The sequence below is a fragment of the Polyodon spathula genome, chromosome 19 (genome assembly GCF_017654505.1).
Source record: "Polyodon spathula isolate WHYD16114869_AA chromosome 19, ASM1765450v1, whole genome shotgun sequence".
In the NCBI taxonomy this organism is placed as follows: Eukaryota; Metazoa; Chordata; class Actinopteri; order Acipenseriformes; family Polyodontidae; genus Polyodon; species Polyodon spathula.
This window is the reverse complement of record NC_054552.1, coordinates 1,388,039-1,404,530: the sequence shown is the minus strand read 5'-3', so window position 1 is coordinate 1,404,530 and position 16,492 is coordinate 1,388,039. Positions and strand designations below refer to the sequence as shown.

The following is a 16,492-nucleotide window of genomic DNA, read 5'->3' as shown; positions in this document are numbered from 1 at the left end:
GTCACTGCAAAATAGCCACTCAAGCCGTGGAAAACGTGCCAAAGCCCCCCCACTAGCGACTGACCCACAACCCTCCCCCACCAGTTTCACGTTCTGCTCGTTTTGTGCAACACTGCTAGCATATTAATTATCGCTCCGACAGGTTCGCCAATGGGGATCGTCAGAGCGTCATTAATATGTAATCACGGATTTGCATATTCAGTAGATCTGGCACAGGGAACGGCGCTTGCTGTAATGCTGGTTGTGCGAGAGGAGAGAGAAGGAACGTGTGGATTGTGGAATGACTAAAAGCTCCCTTCTATCTTACAGCAAACCAAACGCAGGGAAAAGGAGGCAATTCCATTTTTATTTTTCCAGTGAACTGAGTTAAAAAAAATAGTGAGTGAGATCTTGCTTTCCCTCGTTTTAATGGGACAGAGAAACGTGAATAGAAAAAAAGTGTTCACTATCTGTGCGGCAAGGCTGCACTAGGCTGTCAGCCTAACGTGGATTTAAGCGAAACAAGACATGTTTTTGACAATAAATAAATATACTGGCATATTTTGGTTTTAAGGACAAAACGGCAAATTAAGAACAAGTTGGATTATGTTTTGCTTTAAGTGTTTTTATTATTATTAGTATTATTATTATTATTACCATTTCTAAATAGAACAAATACATTAGCCAGCTTAATTTCATGGTGCTATATCGGACTAGAAAACAACACTGGAACAACTAACCAAGGAGATAGCAACGCTCGACTGTTGACTAGTACAAACTTAACTGTGAGAATGCTGGCTGCACGTATCCTGTGTTCTGGTTTGATCCTGATTTGTGGAAACGCTGCAGGACAAGGCGACTCTTCCCCGGCTCCTTGCCCGGCTCCGTGCCGGTGCGACGGGGACGGAGGTGCAGATTGCTCTGGTAAAGGACTAACCACCGTTCCAGTGGGGCTAAGCGCCTTCACCTACTATCTGTAAGTCGAAATAATACCAATACTTAAAACACAAGCCCTTGTTACGATGTGTTGCTGTTGTAAACAGCGCAACGTTACTTGTTTGTTTTCAGGGTGCTATGGAAGTTTGGCCAATTTGCGCCTGTCATTTATTTTATGTCTTTAAAAAAAAATAGTTTAACTGTTAAAGAGTCACTTGCAGAACTCACGTTAAACAAATATGATATATAACTGTCGGTGTGTATCTTCAAAATTCAGTTAAGTGGTCTTGTAATCAGTTTCAGCCATTGTTTTAATAAACTTATGTCTCCAGCAGTTATAGCGTTTTATTTAGGAAGATAGCGCAGCGTTTTATAGAAGATAGCGAAGTCTTTTATATATATATATATATATATATAATATATATATATATATATATATATATATATATATATATATATATATATATATATATGTGTGTGTGTGTGTGTGTGTGTGTGTGTGTGTGTGTGTGTGTTTCACAAGTTTCAGCGGTTTAAATCATATGTAATTTTAAGTTGACAGTAAATCAAAACGAATGTAGTTCGAAGGCCGCGTACTCGAGCTTTTAAAACGACGGCTTTTATTTATTTTATTTATTTATTTATTTATTTATTAACTTAATGCAGCTTACCTGTACTTGATTCATGTTTACCTTTTTGCAACAAAAAAAAAGCAAACCCCCTTTGCAGTTTTTACCAGGCAGTGTAAAAAACACAAAGCAAAGTTAATTGGGTTAATTAGTTATGGGTACCGCTAACAATTACAGGTACTGTACCGTCAAGCGCTGAAAATATTAGACATGTAAGTGTTTGAAAATAGTGGGCATGTCTTTAAAGTATGTGGTTAATGCCATGCCATTTATACACTGCGTACCTGCAATCCACGACCTTCCTGCTTGAGAGTGTTTCCTGCTGTAAACTCTGCACAGAGGGGTGACATTGAAACAATTAGTCAAACCACGGCAGCGTTCTTTTGCTCTCCAGATGATCGGTGGTGTCCTTCTTAAAACAACATTTGACTTGTCCCGTGTGGAGGTGCATGGCACGTTTGAAAGTAATTTATTTCAACCAGAGTGTGGTGTGTTTTTTTTTTTTTTTTTTTTAAATATGACTTTTTTTTTTTTTTGGACGCTGAAGTCCAACGAACTTGTGCAACATCCATTGCCCTTACACAGTTACAAAAAAAAGACAAACATTTTCTTCTTGAGGTTAGGGTTTCAAAGATCCCAGCTGAATGGTTAAGAGAAGTACATTGCATTCCACAGTTGTATTTGTGCTCCAGTGCCTGCACACTTGTTTATGGGGTGCTGTTATAAAGGATACACGTTTTAATCTGGAGGGTGGGGGTACTCTTTATTATAATATGCACCTGAAATGACTTGATCACAATATGTAACACATTTGCATGTGGGGGGAGCTGTGATTCTTCTTATTGTTTGTTTTACAGGGGTCTCTGAATAATAGTGTTAAGATGGGTTATTTGTTTTCTGTCCCAGGTCAGTGTTCCGGTAGCCAGGTTACAGGTGGAATGTTCAAGAATGCGGGACTTCTGGAGAATATATATATATATATAATCTAACACCTCACATTGTCTCCATTTGTGTATTTACACAGTAGTAGCTTAGTAAATACATGCATACTTACAATGCACTTAATGTGTAACTCTTTTTGCACCATATAACCCTAACTCTTTTCTGATACAATTGTGTACTTATATATAGTGCAAAAAAGATTTACACCAAGCACATTGTAACTATGCAAAATAACATTGTAATTGTGTAAGTACACATGTATTTGCTAAGTAACCTGTCACAGACTGGTAACATCTGGTAATGCCCACGGGGTTATTGGGATTATAAATCTGTGTATTAACTAAGATTGATGATAATTTGTTCTCCACCTTCTATTCTTTCAAGGGCTAGCTGTTCATACGCTGCTTAATCGAAATGGAAATATCCCTCTGAGATTCAAGACCATTCCTGTTTAAATACTGTAGATAGCCTGGAATCTATCCATTGAGTCAGCAAATCTCAAATGCATTAACAGAAAAAAAGAAACAAGTGTTTGAGTAAATCCTGGTCTAATGGTGCTGTTGCAAATTATATTTCCTTTCAAAGCTTTCCATGTTAAGTGCGTTTTTTTTTTTTTTTTTTTTTTTTTTTTTTTTTTTTTATACTATTTCTATCTTGGATCAGATACAACCCTGCAGGCTTTCTTTTTGAGCACTTTTTCAAGGGATGAGTTTTCTGCAATGTGCTGTACCCTAAATGACTTGTGGCCGGCACACAGTTTCTGTTGTGACGTGTATATTGTATATGTATATTATAATATTGTACATGACATTTCACAGCACCATTCAATATTAAAAAAAAAAAAAAAAAAAAAAAAAAAAAAAAAAAAAAAAAAAAAATTGGAAAAACTGAGTAGCATGGCGCTGATGCCCCTCCTTACCCCTTACCCTCTGTCTTTTAAAGGGCTGCGTTTGCATGCAGACAGGCCAGCACTCTAGCTTGTTAGTGAAGATTGAGCCTAGGGGGCGGGAGTCCTTCAGGTACCAATCATATAGCTGTTATTTCATGTCATTCCACATAATTACTATTTCATACTGCTGTCACTCTGCATTATTTTCAGGTACAAAAGCTGTTTTGATTACCAGCATGCATCTGCAAGGCCCTGACAATAGATTAGCACAGTATGCCCTCTGGTGTTTTTTTTTTTTTTTTTTTTTTTTTTTTTTAAATATAAAGGAAGTTGGCAGATTTTGTTTTTCTTTGTGGTACAGTGAAATCACAAAGTGTGATGAGTGCACTTAATTATGAAGATTAAGAGAAGAAATCATTTTTTAACACTTTTTTTTTTTTTTTTTTTAATAAAAAAAATATTGGTTTAGTACGAAGTACTGCATTGTATGGTGCAAAGTTTTATAGCCTAAATTTCAAAGTTACAAGATTGTTTGCACATTTATTCATCTCCTCTAGCACAGGCTGAAGCAGTGGTTGGGTTGTTTAGTCTTTGACTATATGATGCTTTGAATTTGTAAAGATCTGCAACAGAGCTTCTTTCACATAGAACATGATATGTTAATTGCACCAATGAAGGAATATGTCTTAGTGGTTTAACAGGGAGGACAAGGAACTAAGTGGTCCTGGTTCCAGTATATATGGCTTGATCTCCTTGGGCCCTGGTCCCTCCTAGCTGTAAAATGGGTGGAAAGCAAGACCCTTCTGTATATGAACGTAAACAAGCTGATAGGTGCTTATCCAGGCTTTTCCAGTGAATACAATTTTAAGTACATTCATTTAAGTTGGACACACCAACCTTGCTTTTAGTACTACAGGGTCAGTTTTATTGCCCCACTAGCATTTCCAGTGTTCTGAAAACTGAGCAGGCAATCTAACCCCCCCACCCCCCTTCCTCAGCCATGTGAAGCTAGCAGTTTAGTTTCTGCATGGCTGGATCTCAATAGCCAGTCCTGGACCCTGATCTCTTTGCCTCCAGCGGGGAATCAGATGTGGCTGTACTTTCAACAGCCGTGTCAGCGACTAAAAACATATGGAATCCTTTAACGTCACCTCGATCCCAACCCTTACAGCCTGGGGAACTAGTTACGTGACACAAGTTTTAGGGTTGCTCCAGCCAAGGTGCGCTCTCTCTCTCTCTCTCTCTCTCTCTCTCTCTCTCTCTCTCTCTCTCATGTATCAGCTGCAGACGATGGGAGCAGGAATATTTTGAGAGGCTTCGACTAGACGTGTGAAATTTTTGTAAGCAATGGTTGACCTTAAACAGACAGAGAGGACAGTCTCTCCACACACTGTCCTAAACCAAAGCTGGCTGCACCAGGGAGGATTTGGTTTGGGTGTTACAGGTTTGCAAAGAAAATGACCACTTTTTTTTATTTTTATTTTCCAGCAGTCTGTGACCAGTTTCACAGACCTTGTTTGAATCTTGGGCTGCCTTAAGTAATGTAGCATTAGATAGTCCAAGATTAGTGCTAATCAGGGTCTGTGAAACCGGCCCTGAAGATTTGTTTTAGGCCCATTCATTTTTTGATGATGGTGGTATGCCCATTTTTGCACTAACAGTGTATGAGTGCACATTATGCAAATATATTTCAAATGTGATTTTTCCTGTTTTATAATAGCTGGTTCATTAACTGCAGTACAGTATGCTCTTGGCAACAGTCCCAAGGTACTGTGCAGAGTTTTATTTGAATGCATGTTATCTTGCATTGCTAGGCGGGGTGGTGGTTTTACCTCCCAGACCTGAGCACACCAGAATTTGACTCACCAAGCCAAAGAGCTAAGCTGGAGTGCTCAAATTTAATGGGGTTTCTTAAACAAGAGACACTAAACAGCACGGGGGTGCACACTTTGTAAATGACAGGTAATGGTAAATGCTTTTGCTTCTGTATGAGCAATAGTAGAAGGACCAGATTTTCAAATTCCAGGGAGGAACAAGTGCAGTAGCTTTGCTACATGCCACATGATGCCTGTTATGTTTCTTTTGCTCATCTTTGCATTTAATTGCATATTGGACATCTTGCAAAATCCACATTCAATACCTACGTCTGTATTTGTATCTCTATCTGTGACATCTAAGAGGACATATTGAAGAACATTAAGATCTATACGCCTAGCAAGTATGAACATGCATTCTCTGGGTACTTTTAGTTAGTGTTTGTATGAATATTGCTGTGGTATGCTTAAAGGCAATATCTTGCCTGGTTAAAAACACGAGGAGCCTGCACTGAACTACCTGTTAATGTTTGATAGGGACTCCTAATATATGTTCTGTTTGCATTGGTGTTTCAAGGGCAAAATCTCATTCCTGTGTTAAAATGCATAACTGTTTACCATGAGCCATTGGCTATCCTGGAGCCTGAATCTGTCACTTATTTACCAGGTGAAAAGCAGCACTCTGTCTGCTTCCTGCTTATCTGCTGCTTTTCTCTTTTCTCTTTTTTTAATGGGACATGCATGCCTGGAAAAGGAATTTCTTGATATCTGGTATCTCACAGCCAAACCAGGCAAGTGTTCTGCAGTAGCCAAAGTGCTTTTATGGTAAAAGCTGCATTGTGATTGTGTGCCTCAGCCAGTTGAACCCAGCAGAGTGGTGTATAGGTCACCTTTGGCTTCCAGTCGGTGTTTTGGTTTGTTTGTATTCAAGGCACCCTGTAATTATTCACTATTAGGTTACTATACAGGGAGGGAAATAATATTACTTTTGCATAGCAGTTTCACCCAGGCAAGGTTTTAATACAAACTTGATTAGCCACATTGTATAAGTAGCACGCTCAGGTGTGTCTCATTAAACCCAAAGTAAAACTAGGAATGGATCAAACTGCTGTGCGGTGGGAGTTATTGGCAGCCCTTCTCTGAAAGGTCAGCATGTTCACTTAACTAGTGCAGGCCTTGCCAGGAGCATCATCCACTAATATAATTGACACCTCTAACAAGCAGGCAGCTGAGTGCAACAGGGCTGTCAAACAGTCTGTTTGCTGTCACTGAATTCCTTCCACAGAGCTTGAAAATAAATCAAAACACGTGGTTGAAGGTTTGATACTTTCCGCAGTGAAACCAGGCTGCTATTGCATGTAGAGCTCGTTTTTTTCTCTGTTTGGGCTGCATGTCCCAGGCTCAAAGATTCAAGTGGATGCGTTCTTAGGGGGTGCTGGTGCCCGTAGTAGTAATGGCCTTTAAGAAGTCACATTTTCATTGTCAGTTTACAGTCTCATTATGACACTACGGCAGTAAAGATGTCGGCGCCCCACATGAGATTTAAATAATCTTCCAATCAGCTTTTAAAACACTTGGCTGAACTGAAAGGGTATATCCCCTGGAATGCTGAACCTACTGTTCCTTGGTTACTGGGTCGGCATAAAACTAGAACTTCAAAAACCTACTGTTCTTGTTAAGCTGAACAATGTGTCAGATCACCAACAAATTGCTTTTGCATGAATTCCCTGGAACACCCCTGAAGCAGACAGTGGTTTATCCTGCAGTAGCAGCTTGTCTGCAGGTAGGATTGGTGCATTTAGTAGGGCAGAGGGTCAATCCACTCTGCTTGGCTGCTGGCTGTCTGGGAGCCTGCATGACCCAACCTAGAGACTAGGCAGTTGTGTTGTATTGCCCCCAAAAAAAGTTGTAATTTCAGAAGCTGGATTTTTATTTCCATTTTCAACTAAAGGTTTGGAAGCCAAGCTTTCCCAGAAGGTTTGTTCTGGTTTTGTAACGTGTGCAGTGTTACCAGTTTCAAAGTGTAATAACCAGTGGAATAAACATTTACCTACCTCTCTCATTGTGAAATAACTGGCACGATTTCTCAAAGATATTTGCTTATGATCGTTGTTGGCACGATGTTTTCATAAAATAAACACACAATAATTTTACCATACTACAAATAAGCAACTCGGACATATAATTTTTGGGGGCTTGTACAGTAAGTAGTCTTTTTAAATAGTTATTTTTTAAATTCATTTTAGAAATATAACTGGTATTTAAAAATAAATGATCTGTTGACAATTACCGGTAAGAGTAATTTTATAATAATAAAAAAAAAAAAATTCAGATTGATGTCTTATAACTCTGTCTTGGAGACTTTACTGACAGCTACGGTAAGTGGCATATTTACGACTACAGGCTAATTAAAATCGAACAAGGGCCCCATTAATTTCCTCCATGCTTGACATCTGATAGGTCTGTTTGCTTTTAATCTGCTTAAACCCTGTCCGTGTTTGCGTGTCTGTACAGGGGGCTGAGTGGGGCTGGGTCCCCCTGGCTCTGTCTTCTGTCCTCCGGCCATGCCTGGTGGTGTAGGTGGGGCAGCGTATTCAGGTGTAGGAGATGTTAATTGGTTTACGGAAGCTCAGTGAAAGAAGACTGGCTGGTACATTTCTGCTTTGTCTTGCGGTTTTAGAGGTAATGTGAGCTGCTGTTTTGGCCTCTTGATTTATTGCATTGTTTAAGCCAGCTTGGAGTCGGTCTGCATTTTATTACCCTGTATTCTCTAAGGAAAAGGGGGGAGGAGGGGAGGGGCAGCAACTGGATACTGTGAGCTGCAAGCCAGGGTTGGGGTCAATTCCTGCTTTGCAAATCCATTTCCAATTCCTTTTTAACATCAATTAATGAATTCCAACTCAACAGTGCAATTAGCAGTATTCTGTTCAAACAAGCTTCTCACGGTGGAAATAAATTACTTTAAATCGAAGTTGCTGTTAAATTGGCTTTGAAGGAATTGAGAATTGATTTAAAATTAAAAAAAAAAAAAAGGATTTGGAATCGAAGAACAGGAATCCACCCCAACCCTGTTGCAAACTCCAGTCAGGTTAATCTGCTGCCCACACATTTCAAATAGCTGGAAGCAGGTAGGGGTTGAAAGGTCGCTCTGACCTGTGTACCATGCTACAGTGTTCTGCACCGCCAAGCTGCCAAATAATTGCATTTCCCATAATCCCACTGAAGTCTGAATCAATCAGTACTTTGGAGGTGGAAAAAATTTTATGTGTTTTAGATTTGTTGCCGGTCTGTGATTCTTGATTTCTGAAGCAGAAACACATAAAAGAAAAGCTTGCAGACAGTCGGTTGCAAAAAATAATATTGTGCCAGACTGTCAGACGCAGGGTTGATTGGGTTTAAACAGAGCATAAGTTTTCTAATGGAGAAACAAAACGGATCTGTATGACACAGGTCTGAAGTCTAGAGTGAAGGTCTAAATGGTTTCAGGCGACAAGGGTCTTAAGTATTTAATGCCTTGGTAAACTCAACAGCTTACAGAGCATTAAAGCTGCTGGCAATTTTGCAAACTCTCAGTGTTCTGATTTCAAGTCTACTGTGTCTTCCAGTCGCCCAGCAACAGCCGGAGCCCAGATAAGATCTCGCCATTGGGCCAGCTTAAAATCGGATTTGCACTCTGTGTCTTTTCTGCTGTTTCCCTCTGCTAACAGGGAGATGCTTGACCTGTTTGTACCCTGCAGATATGATCTACTAAGATGAAAATCACAGACTGCTGTGACCTGTGCAATAGAAGCTGACACCTTCCTTCCTTCCAATCTCTGTTTTGCTTGCTGTAGGACATATCATCAACAATCGTCATTCATAAATTCATTGTGTGTGTGCAGTTTGGGCCTCTGCTTTTGTTCTGAATCATGGCAATTTAGGATTTAAAAATAAACAAAAAAAATGTTTTTGACGTATTTAGTCAAAATATTTGGGGGGCTGCCAACAGCAATGAAAGGGTTAAGAAAAAAAAAAAGTACCAGCTGGTATTGAAGGGCAATTGAGGACAAGCGCCAAGATGGTCAAGCCTGATAAAGTGATCAAAAGCAGGTTTTCCTTGAATGAAACCCTGGTAGTCCAGCACAGCCTGTGGGCAGAGCATTCACAAAGTTTTCTAGGGAATGTTTTACACCAATCACTGCCAAATGGAGCCCGAGGGGCGGGGTAGGGGAGTCTAAATCCCTTTCCATGGGTTGCATGCAGACATCCGTCCGTTTCCTGGGCATCTGTTTTGGCTATGTGTCTGACACAGGGAGTGTAGCCCCCTTGAGGAGGATGTGCTTTCAGAGGAGTCTTGAGCTTACCTGTTTATAGATCATGATAATCAAGGTGAAATCTAACCCTGCCATAGTGCTGGGATTGTGAATTGCTTTTAAAAGAGCTTTAGTTTTAATTAGTCAGCAGTACCCCTGGAATTGGATTACCAATACCAGATGATCTCTATCTGTGCTCCCCTTAAGGAATTAATCATTTCTAGTTGCTGTTCAGTGTTTGGTAATGAAATTGCATGTAATGTCTATATTCACTGCTGTTCTATTCAATACAGTTAATTATATATATATATATACACACACACACACACACACACACACTTGGCTTCACATTGCATTTAAATCATTACCCCCTTGCAGAAAACATTCAATCCTTTACAATACAAGATGTGTGAGATGTGATTGCATGTGAACTTCAGAAATCTGTAACAATGCGGACTGTGCACGAGAGAGAGGAAATCAAGTTCATTGTGGTTGACTGTTGTAGGATATGGTGTGTCTGCAGGCCCGACTAAGGGAAGGTTGCTTTGTAGTGTGTGTGCGTCTCTTTCACTCAGTCTTGGAAGGGCTTGGCTGCTCAATGTCCTCCGCATGGTAACTGACTAGGATTTCTCTCTCTCTCTCTCTCTCTCTTCCTTCTCTCTGCATTTTACTGGAGAATGGGGGACCCCATTACCCTCTGACGCACTGGAAATGATTCCCCAGAATGACAGCTTTGTTAGGTGTTTGTTCCTGCTGAGCATTCCCCCTGCATCGCTTACACCCCCACCCCTTTTACTGTGGTGAACCATGAACAAGAAGAAACCCATCACATTAGAGACACAAGGAGGCTTCAACTGTCGGCTTCCTGCTAGACGCTCTTGGATCTGCACAGAGACACAGTCAGGGATTACGTTACAGTTTTGTCATTATTTCAGTTTATTTCCCCCCCTTGTCTGTGGGCCTCCTCATCTCTTGTTCCACCTGTTTGTTTTCAAACAGGGAGCTTTTAAACAGAGACCGGATAGAGCTGTATCAATAAAGAAAATAAAAGTGAACACTCCAGCTTCTGTCCGTTTTTAATGCACAGCCAAACCTGCTGTTCCCAGTAATGTTGTGTTCTGATGTGTGTGTTTTTTTTAAAGCAAGACCCATTCTAGAAAAGCCCATGGGGGTGCATTGTTCAGGTCTTAATTAAGACCTTTGAAAGGCTAAACAAAGCCGAGAGGGAGGGGGGTTGGGGGGAAACGTCCAGGGTTATTATTGTTCCAGCAGGTCGGCTCAGCTAGTTGACCATCCATTGGTGCATTCTGTCCGTTTTTTAAGCTGAATGACACTTTTGTTCATGGTTAACAGAGGTGAAAGAAGCCAATTGTTGAGTTTTTTCACTGCGGCAGCTGCAAGCCGGTGAATTGTAAGCGTCCATTTTCAGTTGGTTCTGGTTTGTGCAGAAATGCAGCTCACCTTTTCTTTGTTAAAATTTGTAGGCACCAGAAAAATAAAAACATTGTGGTTTAACAGTAAAAAAATAAAAATAAAAAGGTAATGCTCCATTATAAATAGAGAAGTGAAGCAAGGAGCGCGCACACACACAGTTGTTGCAGTTCACAGATTTCAAGTAAAATTACAATTAAAATTCTGCAACGGTAATAGATTATTCCATAAAAGTAAATAAATAATTACTCACTAATTGCTAACGATATATTTACAAGATTACTTTATATATATATATATATATATATATATATATATATATATATATATATATATATATATATATGATATATATATAGATTAGAATTAATAACTAGTATATTTAGTAACTCTGACGTCTATTTGGTGGGGTATTAAATATATATATATATATATATATATATATCATATATAGACTATAGTATATATATATATATATAAACACTAAATAATGTGTATATATTTGTTCTTCACACAGCCTGGGTGAGAGTGAAGCAGAATGCGTTTTAATTTGTAAATTGCTCTGCGAATAGTTTCTGAGATGTTTGTAATTGCAGTTGCTCCAGAGTGCAATAGTTTTAGTGTGTAAGTATTTATTAGAGGGTTGGCTGTTCGAGTCTGTGGGTAAACAAAGGGCCCTTGTGCTGGCCTGATTTCTGAATGGAGAGCTGTGTGCTGTCCTCCAGCTATAGATTTTACACCAAATTTCCAAAGGCAGTGTCCCTTTACATTTGATTACCTCATTGTTTCCCATGAAATCTGTGTGAAAACTGTTTGAAGCTTTTAGTCTGCAGGGTATCTCCTGCTGGTGATAGATAGGGCTGGGGGTGTTTCACATGCTGGAGTGCGACTGGGCTGACAGATAGATAGGTAGAAAACTGGAAGCCAGTTACACAGGAATCTAAGCCTGGTCACCAGTAGAGTTACTTCAGTTTGCATTAGTTTTACCTGTTCCTGTTGTTTTATGAAGAAAAACACTCAAAAGATTGCATGGAATGTTCGTAAAGGAGCAAGTCTGGCTCAGTGATTAGAACCACAGACTGGAATACCAGGGGATCACAGGTCCTGTATCAAAGCTGAACGACGGATTTGCGACCAAACCATATTAAGGCGATTTTTCAATGAAAAGAACTAGCTTGGCTTGAAAACCATCTGAAACGCTGCAGGCAGCTGTTCATTTACTAAAATCTCTCATTGCAAGAGATGGGTATCGTCCCCCCCTTTCCCTTCCCCACACACAGGGTTATCTGTTCCTGAGCCTGGCTCTCTAAAATGCACCATTGTAAGAGAGGAGGTTTTAAACACAACTCTGGTAGGACTGTCAATGTTGTATACAGTACAGTGTGGAAGGAATCAAACACAACTCTGATAACTGTCAATGTTGTAATAACAGTACACGAGTGTGGAAGTAATCAAAATTGTGTTTGTGTAACAAGGGCTGTGGGTCCATTATCAGCCAAGCTTCTTCCCCGAGAGGCTAACTAAAAAACCAATGCAGAGAGCCCACGTCCTGAGCAAGCTCCTAAATCACTTATATCACTGCAGCTCGCAAACCGCACTAAAATCCAATCCTCTCATTTTCCTTAGAATTGGCCGGTTTTCTTATTGTGGGAGTGCAGGTAATCCGAAACGGTTCCTACCAAGGGAAGGTCGTTGGTTTCCCTTACTTTCTTGTCTCTTAAGTTTTCAGTTAGTGTTGGTTTTTTCAGTTATGTGTGTTTGTACAAGTGGCTGTGTCATTATCCAAGCTTCCCCGAGAGGCTGAACTAAACCAAAGTGCAGAAGAGCCCACTGAGCAAGCTTCCTAAATCACTGCAGCTCAGCAACCGGCTGAAAATCTCATTCCTATAGAATGCAGAGTTTCTTATTGGGGGAGTGCAGAGTATCGAAACTGTCTACCAAGTCGTTGGTTTCTTAAGTTTTCAGTTAGTGTGGTTTTTTTTTTTTGTTGTTTTTTTAAAGTTAAAGTTTATTCTATATGGTCTGGAGCATGTCGACACAGTAATATTTTCATAACCTGCGAACTGGTGCATATGTATTTGGGATTATTTTTTAAATTAATTTTTTTTTTTTTTTTTTTTTTTTTTTTTAAACTTAAACTGCAAACATAACGCATATAAAGGACACACGCTGCCACTTGCAGAATTACGTTGTTTAATATGGATATTTCAACCTTGCTGTTCAGTCATTATTGATATGGATTTGTCATGTCTGCTTTGAGTACTTTGGGGTTTGTATTGAAGCTGACATGTTAGCAGTAGACCACTGGCAACCGGCAGCTGAAATGTACGCACGTGTTTTGTTTTTTTTAAATTGGAAACATAATCACTGAAATCTATATGAATATACAGTATTTATATATTTTTTTTATTGGCTGTAAATAATACCTCTTTATCTATGCCAGATGTTCTTGTAATTAATGGCACATACAGAAGTATGTGATGTAAATTTCGGCATGTGTTTCATGTTGCCGTTTGGCTCGAAGTTGCTGAGATACTAGGTGCAGTTATAGTTTAGCGAGTTGTTTTTAAAGGCAGAAATACTGTTTGCCCAAGTGAGGTTAAACAGCTCTGTTCCATAATGTTGGACTTCAGATTTAAAATAGTGTTCACTTAGTCATTCTGAGAAGCAGGGTCCATGCCCCAACAGAAAGCACACACTGTGCAGCATATCATTTTGTACCAGCTGCCTATTATTTACACCAGCTCGATTCTGCGGGCGGGGTAAATAAATGTTAGTTTATGAAGCTCAGTTTCACGTTTTTGTTTCTTTTTGCCGTTTTATTTATTTTAATACAGTACTGAGATATGAGTAAGGTGTTGACAGAGTAGCAAGGCGAAAGGCTGATCGGTTAATGTTTTAATTGAGGCCCGCAAAGCTGGTGCTTAGTCCTTTATTTCAGGGACCCCCAATGCCCCCACCGCCCCAGTTACCTTGCACAGCCGCACTCTCTATTATTGAAGCATTTCAGCAGAATGCATGGCTCGTTAACTGTACAAGCCATCGCGTGCAATAATTCATTGATTCTGATGACATTTAATTGTTGGTTTTATGGAATGTAGATTTACTCAATGGGGCTTTAGATAGTGAGTTGGACCCTTTTTGTGTGTGTGTGTTTTTTTTTTTTTTTTTTGCTCATTTATTTTAAACTATTTTATTATTATTATTATTATTATTATTATTATTATTATATGGATTGAAATGAGACTCCTTTTGTGTAGCAGTTTCACACTTTCAACTAGTTTTAAATAGTCACCTGTATTAAGCATACAAAAAGCGTGCTGTACAAACACACTCCAAATCCAACCAGCAATCTGATAATTTTTATTAGAATCCTTTTTGCCTTATTCTGGGACTGTGTGGAGAAGTTGAACACAAATGCTGGTGTTGTGATCTCCGTACAGAATGCCCTTTTTGAACAAGTTGGAGCTCTGGCACTGGTGTTTATGAATTTTGGTTGGCAATAAAAAGTTGAGTACGATCAATGTACTGTAATGTGAGGCAGCTGTTGAAGCTACTTGTTTGCCGATACCTAAAAACAACCTCCCCACTTGTAGTTCATCCCACAATGGAAACCCTTTCTGTTCATTGCCTAGTTTAGCTTTGAAGCTGATTCCCAGTCGCAGATCCTTCATTCAGATATGAATAATATCACACAGTCCTGCTATTTCTGGCTTGGCAAGGATGCAGTCGTATTAAAATACAAGCAAGAGACTCATTTTAATCTACATGTCGTATTGTGTTTTTTTAATCAAATGGCTTTTACAAGCTGAGCAGTTTGGTCTGTCTGATGAAATTAACATGGAGCTAAAGGATCTGAGTTGGCTTGGGAGACGATCTCCTTGCCCTAACTGAGTGACCCACAGCTTCTGGTAAATGACCATTATGAAGCTAAAAGTGTCATTGACCCATTAAAACCTTTATTGACCCCTTGTTTGAACCCAGGCAGTTTCTGTGCCTCTCTCCTGAGTTCTTTCTCCATTGTCAGTAATTGTTTTTATTGCAGTAAGGCAGAGGAATGAGGCACACTTATTTTTCTAAATGGCTTGGTGATGCTGACCTACCTTCCATAGTTTGTTTTATATCGTACAGTATGGCCACTCTTGGTTCCAGTCATTGCTCAGTGTTCTCACCCATCCTTTAGCTCTTGAGAGCCACTGCTGTTCTGCACTGCTCAATAGCTGAGCCCCCGTGTGTAATCCTGAAACCCAAAAAGGTGGCTGGCCTCCGACATAGACCTGATTTTAGAATTCACTACCTGCGGTCGTGTTTATTGAGACACTCGTAACCACGTTGTTGTTCATGGCAGCGCCGACGAGAGAGCTGGCATTTCTACTTGCAACTCTTGATCAGGTAACCGATCTTGTTGTGTAATAGGATTCCACGACCACACAACATGCTGTTTTATTAACACTGTTTTTTATTAGTTAAAACTAATGTTGATTGGGAGCCACACTGGAATGCAAATCTTTGTGTTTCCAAAATTCTTTAGTATTTAACAGCATTGATAAAATCGTAGGTAAATAACACAACGGTGCCTGCAATGGCACTGGAACCATTTTTGAAGTGTGGGTGCTGAAAGCCATTGAACAAAACTGTAACCCCTGCATATGATGGAAGCCATGCAAAGCTGCTGCTGCACCTCCAGTATCCCTAGTTCCAACGCCCCTGGGTGTCTGTTGCTTTTTATTGGACATCCAAAGTTACTATCCGCCCAATACTATACACACATGCAATAAGTCTGTAATTTTATGTACTTTTATAAAAAGTCTGGTTGTATGTGTACTCCATTTACTGATGTATTCTTAATTCAAGTTGCAAATTATACCCTTTTGAATTGACCAATGTTACTGTTATCTTTTCTTGAATCGAAATGTAATTTCAACAATTTAGGTACGATTAATCCCAGGTACCCTGAAACCCCACCCTGCTGCTCATCCGGATCAAATAACCTGGACCAGCACTGCGCTGATGAAACGTGGGACCCATGCATCCTCTTGAGTTTCAGTTGTACCAAGAGGAGCACACATGATCACACCAAACTTTTTTTATTTTTATTTCCACCCCCAAGTAGTCCTGACCACTCCGTTGCTGTCTAATCCCAGAGTTCATCTTAAAGGATTCTGTGTCAGTGACCTGGGGACTGGTTTGTAATGACAGCTGTCAGAAGAACCATCTCGGGACAGTTTGTTTAAAGATCAGACCAGACCCTAGTCGTCCCGTGTACATCCCCTGCTTTCTGCAGCACCTGATTTTAACTTGCAGTTCTGATGTTTTTGGCGTCAATTACAAAGCCGTTGTCACTGATGGATAGCAGATGTGTTAAAAGCACACTGAGGTTTATGTTTGCATAAAAGAGTCTTTTACCTCCCAGTGTGTAGCATTGTGACCCACCTAGGGTAGTTTTATTACTAGCTGATAATAATTTAAAACTTCTGGCAACCTCAAAGAATTGTATGAGTAGTTACAAAAAAAACCCCAAAAAAACATATTCCTTATTTATTTCTCAGTGAAGTGGTGGCCGTTAAGGTTATTATTGCC

At 39.7% G+C, this 16,492-nt stretch overlaps 1 protein-coding gene across 1 annotated transcript in view; it reads left to right on the top strand.

The window, feature by feature from the left end:
* The first annotated feature begins 228 nt into the window (after positions 1-228).
* lgr4 (leucine-rich repeat containing G protein-coupled receptor 4) overlaps positions 229-16,492 on the top strand; it is a 48,528-nt gene continuing 32,264 nt past the window's right edge. Inside the window, exon 1 of the mRNA XM_041218241.1 lies at positions 229-955. Coding sequence (XP_041074175.1) covers positions 771-955 — 185 coding nt within the window. The 5' untranslated portion in view covers positions 229-770. The remainder of the gene's footprint in view (positions 956-16,492) is intronic.